Source organism: Oryzias latipes, chromosome 18 (assembly GCF_002234675.1).
Source record: "Oryzias latipes chromosome 18, ASM223467v1".
NCBI classification, from domain to species: Eukaryota; Metazoa; Chordata; class Actinopteri; order Beloniformes; family Adrianichthyidae; genus Oryzias; species Oryzias latipes.
In genome coordinates, this window is record NC_019876.2 from 21,685,192 (window position 1) to 21,698,245 (window position 13,054).

Genomic DNA, 13,054 nt, shown 5'->3' on the forward strand with positions numbered 1-13,054 from the left:
TCCTTCAGGCCTGCAGCGGATGTTCCACGTCCAGATGTGACTGCAGTGGAGTCAAAGGAGCAAAGGTTGGTCTGTCTCACAAATGCATTCATCCAACATGTAAGGACATGGATAAAAAGACTTCTCTTTTCATATGTGTCCAAATTCATGAATGAAACTGGAAACGTTGTGTGATTTGGAACAGGTCCAAACATATGTTTTTTTTAATAAATATGAATAACATATAACTAATATATATGTTTATAATATATGTTTAAAATATCCTAAATCACCATTATGATTGCATGTCCTGAGCAGAATATAGAAAAATTCACACCAACATCAACATCTGATCTAGAATAATATTTCTTCCATAATTTTTCCTTTAAATAAAACCATCCCCTTCTTTTTTAGGGCTGTCCCAGGCCTCCCAAATTACAGAAAATAACAGGAAACATGAGTTGGGATTGAAGGCTGCAGAATAATAGATCACACATGTCTTTGAAAGCAGATCAAAGTTAGAAGTCAACAGTTAAAAGTTTTAATGGCTCCAGTCTGTGTACATAAACATCCCAAATCTGATTTTTTCAGCTGTCAGATTATTAAAGTGATCACTTTAACAACACTTAAACCTGTTTATATGATTTATTAAATCATAGGACAAAGGGGAGGAGACATCCTGTTTTTTTAGAGTATCTGTATAATCTGTGGGTTTAAGATAAGAAAAGCAGAAAACTGAAACTATGAAGGATTCGGAACGCAGCAGAAAATTTGGAGTCATAATTTATGAAGTCGCTTTTAAAGTCCCCCTGCGAACATCTTTGATCTTTTGTAAAAGCGTTCCCAGTGGTCTTTCAGTTAGGATTATGCTGTTTTTAGTGCAAATGTTTTAAAAAAGTGTTGTTTTCTAGGACATAGTTTTTTTGCAGAGCAGCAGAATTTCTTCAAAATTCACCTCTGGGTTGTGGGCGGCACTGTTAGTGCAGAGTAAGCCCACCCCTACTTCCCATCATCCATCTCCCGCTAGCTTACAGCCCCTCTCACCCTCAAGCTAACATTACTGGTGCAACAAAATTGGCGAGCAATATTGTAGGTATCTAGTCATGCAGTTTAGATTCCAGCTCAGACCAGGAGAAGAAAGACATACACAGATCTATTTGTCTACAAGTGGATGCATCGGAACGGAGCAGAGCAGGGAGATGTGCCCACCAACAGTATTTTTCTGTGTGCTGTTGATACGCCACGATTTCAACCTAGAAATACTCAGAAATGCAATTTTGAATTTTGATAAATGTCCTCCATCATCAGAAAAATGTCACAATAACACTTTAAAAACACCTATTTTGTTCAGGTATTCCCACTTAAATTGATGAGACCTGTAATTTTCATCATAGATATACATCAAGTTTGAGAGACAAAATGAGAAAAACAACAGAAAATCTCATTGTCTGATTTTTAAAGATTTTCTTTGCAAATTATGGTGGAAAATAAGTATTCGGTCAATAACAAAAGTTCAAATTAATACCTTGGTATATACCCTTCGTTGGAAATGACAGCAGTCAAATGTTTTCTGTAAGTCTTCTCAAGGTTTTCACAAACTGGTATTTTGGCCCATTCCTCCATGCAGATCTCCCTTTGAGCAGTGATGTTTTGGGGAAATACTGACCTTCAACCCCCTCCAAAGATTTTCTATGGGGTTGAGATCTGGAGACTGGCCACTCCAGGACCTTGAAATGTTTCTACAAAACCACTGCTGCGTTACCTTGGCTGTGTGTTTGCATTTACACCGCAGGTATTGATGTCCAAATCCGATTTCCTGACTATATCCGATATTTTTGACGACCCGCTTACATCATCTTTTAAAAGTGACCCGTATCTGTTTTTGCATTTACATGATACAATGCTGAAACTACCAAACATAGACATTCTGACCCTGACATGCCAGGACCAGGCTGTAGCTTTGTGTTAGCGGCAGAGGAGAGGGCTCTGTGATGGTTGTGCACTCATGATGATTGTACACAGCTCCTCAGGACTACATAGTAGCATTTCCGCTTTCCGCGGTCCTCCTTCGGACGCACCGCAGTTCGTTGAAACTTTCCCCGGAACTAGCTTTGTCGTCGGACCGGCAGCCAGATCGTTGAAGGTGTAAGTGCTGCAACACAGATCTGAAAAACTAAACCATCCTATAAATTTGTGTTTCCAGTGGTGTCCAGAACATAAGAAAGGCTGATGTAATTCCCACATTTTTACATGCAAGATGCTCATTGCGGCATTGCCCGCACGGAGTTTTAAGTTCCCCCACGGCCAATATTTTTAGCATGTATTAGCTTGATGCTAATCATTCTTCGCGGTCGTTGCAGCCAAGAAAAAAGCACTGACCGCACAGATTTAAATAATTATGAGCGAGCAGGCCCTTAATAATAATCATAACAGTAATAAAAGCACATTTAGAAGATACGTGTTGGTCCAAACGGCAAACGTTTAGCATGGCGAAATCTGCCAGAGCTGCTGATGGGGCTCCAGCTGTCCTCGAAAAGCAAAATCAGGGCAGAAAAGCACACTTAAGAGATAGTCTCCTGCAGCTTCGTGCTGATTTTGCAATGCCGCAATTCACCCATCCATGAATTGCTAACACATTTTTCTAATCTGTCGATTACGGAAACAACTTTAAAATGCTAGACTATAGAAAAAAATCTTTAGTTTGCCCTTACCTGTAACGTTAATGTTCTCACACTCCGGCTCTTCTGAGTCCTCTGATGAAGCAAAATCATCTAGGGTTGTGCCGATGGACGATACCACCGTCCATCGTGATGGGTGAGTGACATCCCGATGGAGAGACACCATCGTGATGCCACGCCCCCGCCATGTTGCGAGTCGACACCATAAGCCGCGGTTACATGTGCAAAATATCTTGATGGGATCAATGGTCGGATTAGAATTCAACCGTGTAGATGGGCCCAGAAAAATGTTATCAGAATATAACAAACGTTCAGTAAGGTCACACTTTGGGTCGGAATAAATCATTCGCATATGCGCAGTATGGTTTGAAAAACCGGAAGAGGATGTGAGTTCTGCTGAGCGGCTTTTTTTTGTCAAACTTTATTGAATGTAACAATTCAATACAAAACAATGTTAACAGCGCCGAGCAGCTATATACATTGACATGTCAGCTCGGTAATATACAAGACGATCTTCTAAACGTGCTTTTAATAATGTTACGGTTATTATGAAACACCTGTTCGCTCATCATTTGAATTTTAATCCGTGTGGTCAGTGCTATTTCTGAACGGAGCCGGAAAGAAGCCAGGATTAGCAGTATGCTAACACGGCTAACAACGTTAGCTTTGGGTGGCGCTGCAATCTGCATCCTGGCTGCACGTAAACATGTGGGAATAACATCAGCCTTTATTTAGTCGGGACACGACTTGAAACACAAATCCACGTGATTGTTTGAATGTTTTCTACGGACTGAGCGACATTTCTGTTTTGCAGCTCAAAGTGCTGTGTGTGCTCACGATCCGAGCTGTGCTCAGACACACACTTTTAGACCCGGTTCTGAGTTCGGTAGCTCGTACCCCTAGAGCTGCAGGACGGATCGCAGTCTTAAATCTTCCACACATACCGCTCATGTAACAAAGCACCCCACCCCCCTTCCCATCAAACACAAAGCTGTAAGTCTGCGCTCCGCCGGTCCACTTGACTAGTTAAGTGCGGGAGCGGACCACTTCTTTTCTATTTTGTTTGTTACTTTTTTTGTTAAAGTCACTTCCCTCAGTTTAGAATGGATCATAGCGGATGAGTCATTATTTGGGAAATAAAATAAATAAAGTAAAAAAGTAAAATAACGAATAGCAAAGTACCCATGAGCCTCCCACCACCCAGCCGGCGCCCCGACTCCCCAAGCCAGCCCCAGCACACGACCCAAGCTACCCAGAGATCGCAGCGCAACCACAGATCCACCCCCCACTACTCTACCCTCTACCATCCTCCTCACCAGTTATGTTCTCCAACCCCTCCTCCCATACCCCCCCCAAGTGCCCTCCCCACTCTGCAATGGGGAGGGAGAGCTCCAGAGGATCCCGGTGAGCCAGCCCCCAGGTCTGTCCCACCCGTGCACTCTCGCACCCACACTTACAATCTTCTGGTTGCCCCCACCCCCCATCGCCACGCAATTACCCCCTCCGGCCGATCGACGCCCAAGCGCCGCACGCCTGACCAACACTACAGCCGACAGGATACTCACAAGCCTGGCCGCGGTGAGTGGACCAGACGGGTGAAGACCGAGCGTCCCTCCCCGACCCCACCCATGTATGGTAGTGTGGGTGTACTGTGTGTGCTGCATGTAAAATAGGAGGTCTCCAGTGTGGCAGGCCCTACCACTGCCAAGCAGCAGAGCCCCCCCCCCCACACACACACACACTCTGGGGTCCCTCTGTGTTTGGTGTGTATTTGCTGTGTGTGTGCTGCTAACCGGCAGTGTGTGGTGTCTAAAGTTGAAGTTAAAATTGTGGGGCGGACCAGTGAAAGATGACCACGGATGTTTCGCCTTCCCCCCTTCCACCAGACCATCCCTACAAGGCCCTAAATGAATCAAGGTGTCTAATATGCGAGTAAAAGTAGAATGGAGGGCGGGCCCCCAGTGAGCCCCACCAGCATGTCCCACCCATCCAGTTCCCAGAGCTCTATGTGCCTGTGTGCAACATTTGTTTGGGTGGGACCGGGGAGGAGCAGGCGGATCGGAATAAGGCTCCCTCGGGCGACCGGCCCACCAGCCGGCCGCGGTAGCCCCCCCCCCCCCCCCCCCCCCCCCCTCCCAGGGCGGCCAGGCAGCCAGGAGGCAGCAAGCCAGCTGCAGACAGAGGCCAGAGCCGAGACAGTGAGCAAGGAAGGGGCCTGTTGCCAACCCCGGGGGCAGGAGGTCCAGCCCCATCATTCATGCCCTGACTACCATAAGGGACTAGCACACTCCAGGGCTTACTCCAGCTATCGGCTACGTGGATTGATGGATTTTTAGATGCTGTTTGATGACTGAAAAATAAAAAATAAGTCAAAACTAACTCAGATTTGCTCCTCCTGCAATTTTTTAAAGAAACACTGAGTGTTTGTGTGTGTACTTAAGCCGTCTCTTCGCTAGCGTGTGTGTAGAAAGTAGGAAAGCAGAGCCACGGCGGCACCGGCGTGAGGAACATTGAGGGGGGGTCAGGCTCTGAGCGCAAGTGAGTCTGGGATGCATATTCATTTTGTGCTACTCAGTTAGGGAGAACAGTAAAAAAAAAAAAAAAAAAGAACAGAGACTTGTTCCATTAACCCACTCTGGAGGCTCTGAGGGTCCAAACGGGGCGTTAACGTGCCCCGTTCGGACCCTGATTGTTTCTGTTGTTTAAAAGAAAATTCAGTCACATTACCCAGACCGCCTCACAAGGATTTTTCCTTTTTCTTCTTTAAAGTAAAATCTTTTTTTGTTTTGTCTTTTTCTATCTTCCTCCCTCTCTTTCTGGTCTGACATTTACATGCAGTTGTTAATTTTTTGACTGCAGTAAAATAAGGCAACATCAGTTATTACACCAGAAACTACATTTTTCAGACCCTAAAACCATTTTCCATGTTTGTGCTGTCAAAAGCACAAATGTCACTTTACTTAATATTACTTGATATTTATTATTAAATCTTTCTATCACCTGATCCAAATTTTGTAAAAAGAAAATTCATTTGCAGGAGGAAAAATCAGGTTTGTTCTGAACATATTTCAATCCACTGACTATATTGAGTTTTGTCAAACTGTCAAACTGACACTTGAAACAACCTCATTTATATAAGAAAGCCTCTGTAAGCCTGTAGTCCTCACATTAACCCGTACAGACATGTTTTTCTCACGCTGTGTGCAGTTCCACACACTGCGCCTCATGGGGTTGCTGTTCATCACTGGACCACTTACTTTTCAGATTTTGGAACCTTCACTCCTGAGGGACTATGTGCATGTTATAACACTAAGCGTGCTGAAAAAGTGAAATTTCAATAGATTTCTTGTACCACGTTGCAGCTGGCTGGCTCTGGCCTTCACCGCAGGACTCTCAGGGTATCTGCTCTGACTGAGAGTCCACGCTGCTGCAGAATCTGAGTAAAAGTCTGATCAGTGAGACCAAGTCTCCAGCAACCCCATGAAACTGAAAGGGATTCAGTGGGTTCTGAAGATGGATAGATGAATAGATGAGGCTTGAGCATTTTAACAAAAAAGTTGTCAGTCTTTCGTTTAATTATTTGCTTTTATCCTCTGACGTTACTCTGTTTATTAGAAACAACCACCATCCCCACTGACTGCAAATGGAGCCCCCCACACTTTAAGGCGTAACAGAAGTCAGGTCTTAAAGTGTGGACTCTTCCACTTTTAGGTGCACTCGTACCTTTTAGCATATTTGATCGGTTCAGACCACAAGATATATTCATGCATGTCTGGAGTTGAATAAAAAAAAATGTCCTATTGGATTATGGATTATGATCAGATTCATTCTGGTTAATACCATGAAATGTAGAATGAGGTGCTGCTATACTGCTAGAAGTGAGAAGAGAAAGAATGCCCCGCCCCTCTGTGACTGAGGCGAGTGTCCGCCCTGAAGCCTCCGTATGAGCTCTGAAGTTCCCAGCAAATCTGCTTGTCCCTGCAGCAAATCACTTTGCAATGTGCACATGCGATTTTGGCTTCAGGTTTCTGTAGATGTTCTTTTTGAACTGAACCTCTGTATTTAACCGGACTCAGGAACGGCAAATACAGTAAAATTAAAACTAACAGTGTGTGAATGTGTGTGTGACTGGGTGAATGGGTCAGTGACTGTAAAGCGCTTTGTCCTTGTAGGAAGAAAGGCGCTATATAAGTAAACGCCATTTAAAAGCATTGGAAATTCCCTGTATGTGGTTGCAGCACTTCGTATTTCTAGGGAGCTCTTTCATCCAATGACTAATCAGGCCAAACCTCTGAGATCAGAAGAGATCAGGCACACCAAGTGTAACAGTCTAAGCCTTTTTCAGCAAAACAGAAGGCATGACTCAAAGTCATCCATAACATCCTCATATATAAGCTTCTTTAAAACTAAAAGTTTTAGTATTAGCCTTACATGGGAATGAGCGTTACTTTTGTCAGGTCTTAGAGCTTGTAGAAAAGATTTCACTTCCGAAGCTCATGTGTGCAGAAGCCAGCATGTTCCTGAAGACAGCTCTAATGTTTGTGTCTCTGCCTGTCCTTTTTCCTGGCAGGGGGAGAGGGGGCTGCCAGGCCTCACTGGACAACCAGGGGTGCCAGGGTTCCCCGGACCCGAAGGACCGATTGGACCAAGAGGAGAAACGGTGGGCTCGGTTCCACATTTTGCCATCCAGAAAAAGGGGCACATCTGAAACTTTAAGGTTTTAAAACGTAAACGTTGCGGTCTTCATCTTTCTAGGGTTCTGATGGTCTTCCAGGTCTTCCAGGTCTAAAAGGCATTCGTGTGAGTCAATCTATTCTGTCTTTACTCTCAGAAGCATTTTTTATTAGGGAAAAATAAAACACTTTGAGCCGGTCTTTGCTGCAAGCTAAATTGTAATACTTGCTTGTGGCCAGCAGGTGTCCTCATTTCATCTTATTCTAAATGCTTCTATCAAAGAGTCTGTATCACCTTCTTAAAGTATGAAAACATGTTTTGTAATAAACCTCTTTTGTGCCTTTTTCAGGGACCTCCGGGATTGCCGGGATTCCCAGGAACCCCCGGAGTAGCAGTAAGTTTTTATTCCAGTGAAATGGCTTGTCCAAAGGAATCTTTAGATCAATGGAAAGCTTCACCCTCTGTCAACTTCCTGCCTGTTAGGGAATCCCAGGACATGATGGTCCCCCTGGTCCCAGAGGTATCCCAGGATGCAATGGGACAAAGGTAATGCTTCAAAGATAATTTTGAAGGGAATGTATCTTTTGATAAAGGTGTCATCATGTTATGAATTTCACTCCTGAAAAACAGTGCTTTTTTATCTCCAGGGTGATCGAGGTTTCCCAGGAAGCCCAGGAATTCCAGGATTTGAAGGACGGCCGGTGAGTTTGGATGAAACAGAATACTCTGAGGTGTTCCTCAGTAAAAGTAAAAAACAAGAAACTTTAGTCTGTATTAATGATGTACCACGATCTTGCATTTATTTTTTTGTAATAGTTGTTATAGTTGTATTATTACATTTTGGTTCTTGTTGTTTTTGTCTAAATCAAACATGTAACTTAAAAAAAACGTTTATTTTTATTTTTGAGAAAAACAATTATTTCAATGTAGTTTTAGTTAAATGTGTCTGTTGGTCACTTAACATTAATTCTGTTTCTTTTATTTTGTTATAAATTAAATTTAAACTTAACTTTAATTTTTTTCAAAAGTGCTAAAAGTCTGAAATTGAGACTGTCCTCCAGTACAGAACTATTGGAAACCAGCTGTTTCAACAAACACAAATAACACGAGAACTTAGGAGAACTAATTGGTGCAAACTGTTAGAAAAGATATTTGCGTTTGTTGTGCTTTATGACAATTAACAGTAGCGCAGAGATGTTAACCCAAGGAATCATGGGAAATGTATTTCAAAAAAACGGTTGCACTGATGTCGAACAGACTCCCATCTCTGAGCTTCGATATTTTCTCCACACGATCTGACACCGGATCCCACGGGAAGCTACACCGCTAATAACTGAGAGACTTTATGAGCCATGTCGGTACAAAAAAAGTGAGGACGTTAATGGGTAACTGAACAGTAAATTCACTTTTTTTTTGGCTACTTACCCGTACAAATGGGGCTTTAAAAGTGCTGACTGTTGGTCCTTCCCAAATGTTTGAGAATTTAAAATAAACTTGTTTAATTCCTGAAATTAGAGTCAAAACCCCTCTGTGTGCTGCCCCCTAGTGGTTAAAACAAGGTAGTAAATTGAATTTTGTGATTGGTTAACAGCTTGAAGTCCCACGCCATTTCAGTAGTTACACGTCATCATGCTCTGCAGTTTCAGTATAAAAGCCCCTACATCTCTGAACGCTCCAGAGGGCCCCAGCGCTTGTCCTGCGACACTTAGAGCAGTGGAGCTCGCTACTCGGAGAGCAGGAGAGTGGCAGAACTCGCCCCGCAAAACAGTAAGGGGCTGGCCGAGAGAGAGGTGCTGCGGGATGGGGAGGCAGCCTGCTCGGGCCTTCTGAACCTTACGGATTTTCTTATTTTCATTGAGACAATAATACAAAGATCCTCTGGTTACCTCAAGCTAACCCCACTGTCAATCACAGATCCACACCACACCTCCCCTAGTCCCGCCCCTTCTTTGCATTTTTCCAATCTGGGCTGAGAGGTGAGTCAGCCTCCAACTGACCTGTTCTGTTACCCTTTAACCACGTCGGATTGGTTAGATTGATGACGTATAGGATTAGGACTCCAAGAATGATTGGTGGAGAGAGTTTAAGACGGGTGTGTCCAAACCTTTTTAAAAAAAGGCCAGAATGGTGAGGTGAAAAGGTATGGGGTCCAACCAATCAGCCTGCATGATTTAAACCCTTAGAATAACATTAAATGTAAATAAATCATTTCTATTAGAATCGGATACAACAGGAACACGTCAAAATACATTTTTATAAAAATTACCCTTGAATTTTAAAGTTGAAAACCAAATTCAAAATGAAAAAAAGTCTGTCTGGAAAAAAAATCTTTTGTCAACATTAAATCTGGGTTGACATAAAATTTTACGCACTATTAAATGCTTGCTGTAAACTTCACAATTGAAATCATGTAAACAACAAAGAAATGGTTATCTTCATCAACAGTACAAACCACAGACATGATATTTTACACATTTCTTTTTTTTATGATGGAAGCCTGTGGAAATTTGAATGCAGACCAAGTTTGGCCCATAGGCCAGACTTTGGACATCCCAGTTTAAGGGGTCGAACGCTTTCCAAAATGGGAGCAAATGGCCAAAGTTGCAACAAAATCGCGGTAGAGTCATTCTTATCAAAGTGTTTTCAAATAAACACAAAAAGTCTTTATGATCCCTCTTATTTCTAACTAGTCCGTATTAAGCCTGGACCTGTTAGGATAAACACAGAGCTGGTATCCTAGCAAGGGGAAAAGTTTTTTTTAACCAATTAGGTGAAATTGAATAATTTCCCACAGCAGACCTGACCATCTCTCACGGCACACTTGTACACCGCACTACTACATTGGTTGAAAAATACTGGGCTAAAGGAAGGGGAGGGAAATGGCTGACAAAAATCATCTCTGTGTCAATCATAATCGGAATCAGAGGGAAAAGAACTTTAGACAATCTGTGTCTCTGAAATCCTTCTTTTTCTCCCCTCTTCTTTAGGGTCCTCCAGGACTATCTGGACAAAAGGTAAATCCCTGATGAAGGACCCATTTAGTGCTTAGCTCTAAGTTTGAATTTGAAGATCAGATATGAAACTGATTTTATTTTGAAACTTAACTTTAGTTGACTTCCTTAATCTTCATTTGCTGCCCAGTCTGTTGGGAGTGAAGAAGAGGAGGGAGAAGCTGCAGAGTTTTGCTTGGAAATCTTTCTCACTGAGCTCCTCCTCTTTAGACAATGGGGGGGGGGGATGCAAGTGCAGCAGATGCTTCTTTGCATATAAATTCACCATCATGACAGCTTCTGTGATTGACCACTGGGTGGTGCTGTTGCTCACTTCTGTCCTGTGACACCAGTGTTTTTCCTCCTCCGCAGGGTGAACCCGGTGACGTGATTCCTGATCCTGTTTTTGGAAATAAAGGAGCAGTGGGATTACCGGGATCACCTGGACTTCCGGTCAGTGCCATCAGAGGAAGGGGCGGCATTATATCCAGTCTCAGCTGAGGTCACTAAGTTCAGGTGGAGCTGTGAAATCTTAGGGTGTGGTACCTTCATGCTCCACCCAGACACTCCAACTTGACTTGTTTTAGTAATTCTTCTTGTTTGTTTGTTTACATGCTTCTAAAGGATGAGAGCTGTAAGTCTGAGGAAACTGGGGTGGGGGTGTCTCCATGTTTGTCCGTCAACTGTTTAACTTTCTCCATATGATAAATAAGTAAAAGATATTGTGAGGGTGTCGGACAATCCTCTGCAGCAGGAATCATCAAGCTAAAGAAAACAGGAATATTGAATCTGGATCTTCTCCTCTTCAGGGAACTCCAGGCCCTCCTGGCTTCCAGGGTCCAATTGGCCCCCCAGGACCGAGAGGTTATCAGGTAACGGAGGGCTGATGCATGTTTATCTCTAATTTTTTCATAATGCAAACTTCTTTACCTGCTGGTTCTGTGTTTCTAGGGTCAACCCGGTCCACCTGGTCCTCCTGGCCCAAAGGTAGACTTTTCTCTTGGAAAACTTTTTATTATTCCTTAATCAGATTATTTGACCTTTATTCTGATTTATCCTGACAGGGTAACATGGCTCTGAAGTTTGAAGGAGCAAAAGGACAGAAGGTCAGACTGCAGCAGAAAACAGTGAAAGTCTGAGATGATGATGATGATGATGTTCTTATGCTTGTTTTTCATTTTTGTTCACAGGGGGATATGGGTCTACCGGGACCTCCAGGTCCTCCTGGAAAACAGGAGGAGCAAAGTGGACCACCAGTGGATGTGATTCAGAGAGGAGATAAGGTGCACGGTTTCCCCTCACAGTCCTGCAGAAAACAACCTTTGATGGAGGGGTGAAGGACAGGGGGCTGTTTTTAAAGTTGTCGATTTTCTGTTGTTTAAAAACAAGTTATGACAGCGTTCAGGTCAGATCAGGTGGTCAGAATGATCCAAAAGGATTCACCTCTGCATCTGTGAATGTTAGGGATCATGAGCTTCATCTGCTCAAAACCTACCTGGCTACTGACAGTGAACTGTTCGCTTCACAGACACCACTCAGTTTCCATGGTCACTGCCTCAATTAAAGTGTGCTTTTGTTCTGAAGGGTGACCCCGGATATCCTGGGCTTCGGGGTGATCCGGGCCCCCCGGGACCTCCCGTAAGCATCTGTTCTGATCTCCACGTTGGATCTGTGTTCCTCTGGAGTTCCTCTGCCTCAACATGTATGTTTCCCTTGTTTCAGGGTCCATCCGGTGGAAGGAAAGGAGAGAAAGGAGAACCCGGAGAACCAGGCAAACGAGTAAGTCCAGAAAAGCATCTGCACCCAGTTTTCAGACCCTCACTCCAATGCATTATCACACCTTTTTAATAAGTGATCTTCATGTGATGAGGGTGAGCCTCCCACACAAACCTGACTGTCTTTTACCATGTCTTCCAGGGAAAACCGGGAAAAGACGGCGATCCAGGTCCACAGGGAAACCCTGTGAGTTCAGAGTATCTACTGAGAACAATGTGTTTCCCAGACGTCTCCATCACCTGTTCCACTTTTTCTGTTTTCAGGGATTCAAAGGGGAACCAGGCCTGCCAGGTCTGCCAGGCCGGGATGGATCAGCTGTGGGTTCATTATTACGTTTTATCTGCTTTTCAACTAAGTCATTTTATAGCTGGCATGATGGAATATTCCAATTTCTCTGATTCTGCAGGGTCAAAAGGGGGACCGTGGATTCCCAGGTCCTCCAGGAGAGGTGAGTCCAAAGATACCAGAATTCCCAAACAAAGCATTTCTGTTTGAAAGTCTCAGCAGCAAGCACAGACGGGATTCACAGCTTAGTGCACACTCAGATTCAGAAAACGCTGTTGGGGCCGGTCAACCTGAAAAAAGACCAGATCTCTTCCTCCCTCCTTTCCTTTTCCTTTCAGTCCAACACAAAAGATTTTCAAATATGATTAAAATGAATAAAGTTTGGCCTCGATTACAAAAGGGGCTTATTCAGACATACCTCTGGTTTGTCAGAAGATTCATAACCCCTGTTGTTAAAGTTGTCAGGGTTCTGACTACTTAATAAAGCAGAAGAAGAAGAACCACACAGGAGATGAGAACCTTTGCGAGACTTCTGCAGAAGGAGAATCGGTATGTGACAGCACGAACTGTCACAGAGCAGTTCTGCCTTCTCAGTGTATCCAGTCTGGTTTTATTGGTAGCCAGGGTTGATAACATAAAAGTGGGTCATTCAATCAAGCAGTACAGGAACAT

General features: G+C 43.6%; 1 protein-coding gene across 2 annotated transcripts in view; it reads left to right on the forward strand.

The window, feature by feature from the left end:
* The window catches only part of col4a5 (collagen type IV alpha 5 chain), a 62,530-nt gene that overhangs the window by 26,294 nt on the left and 23,182 nt on the right, over positions 1-13,054 (forward strand). For both annotated transcript variants that reach the window (XM_011487662.3, XM_011487663.3), the window contains exons 2-18: positions 9-65; positions 7,228-7,317; positions 7,413-7,457; positions 7,681-7,725; positions 7,815-7,877; positions 7,979-8,032; positions 10,319-10,345; positions 10,694-10,774; positions 11,131-11,193; positions 11,273-11,308; positions 11,386-11,427; positions 11,512-11,604; positions 11,906-11,959; positions 12,044-12,100; positions 12,239-12,283; positions 12,361-12,414; positions 12,504-12,545. In XM_011487662.3, the coding sequence (XP_011485964.1) occupies positions 9-65; positions 7,228-7,317; positions 7,413-7,457; positions 7,681-7,725; positions 7,815-7,877; positions 7,979-8,032; positions 10,319-10,345; positions 10,694-10,774; positions 11,131-11,193; positions 11,273-11,308; positions 11,386-11,427; positions 11,512-11,604; positions 11,906-11,959; positions 12,044-12,100; positions 12,239-12,283; positions 12,361-12,414; positions 12,504-12,545 (948 nt within the window). The remainder of the gene's footprint in view (positions 1-8; positions 66-7,227; positions 7,318-7,412; positions 7,458-7,680; positions 7,726-7,814; positions 7,878-7,978; positions 8,033-10,318; positions 10,346-10,693; positions 10,775-11,130; positions 11,194-11,272; positions 11,309-11,385; positions 11,428-11,511; positions 11,605-11,905; positions 11,960-12,043; positions 12,101-12,238; positions 12,284-12,360; positions 12,415-12,503; positions 12,546-13,054) is intronic.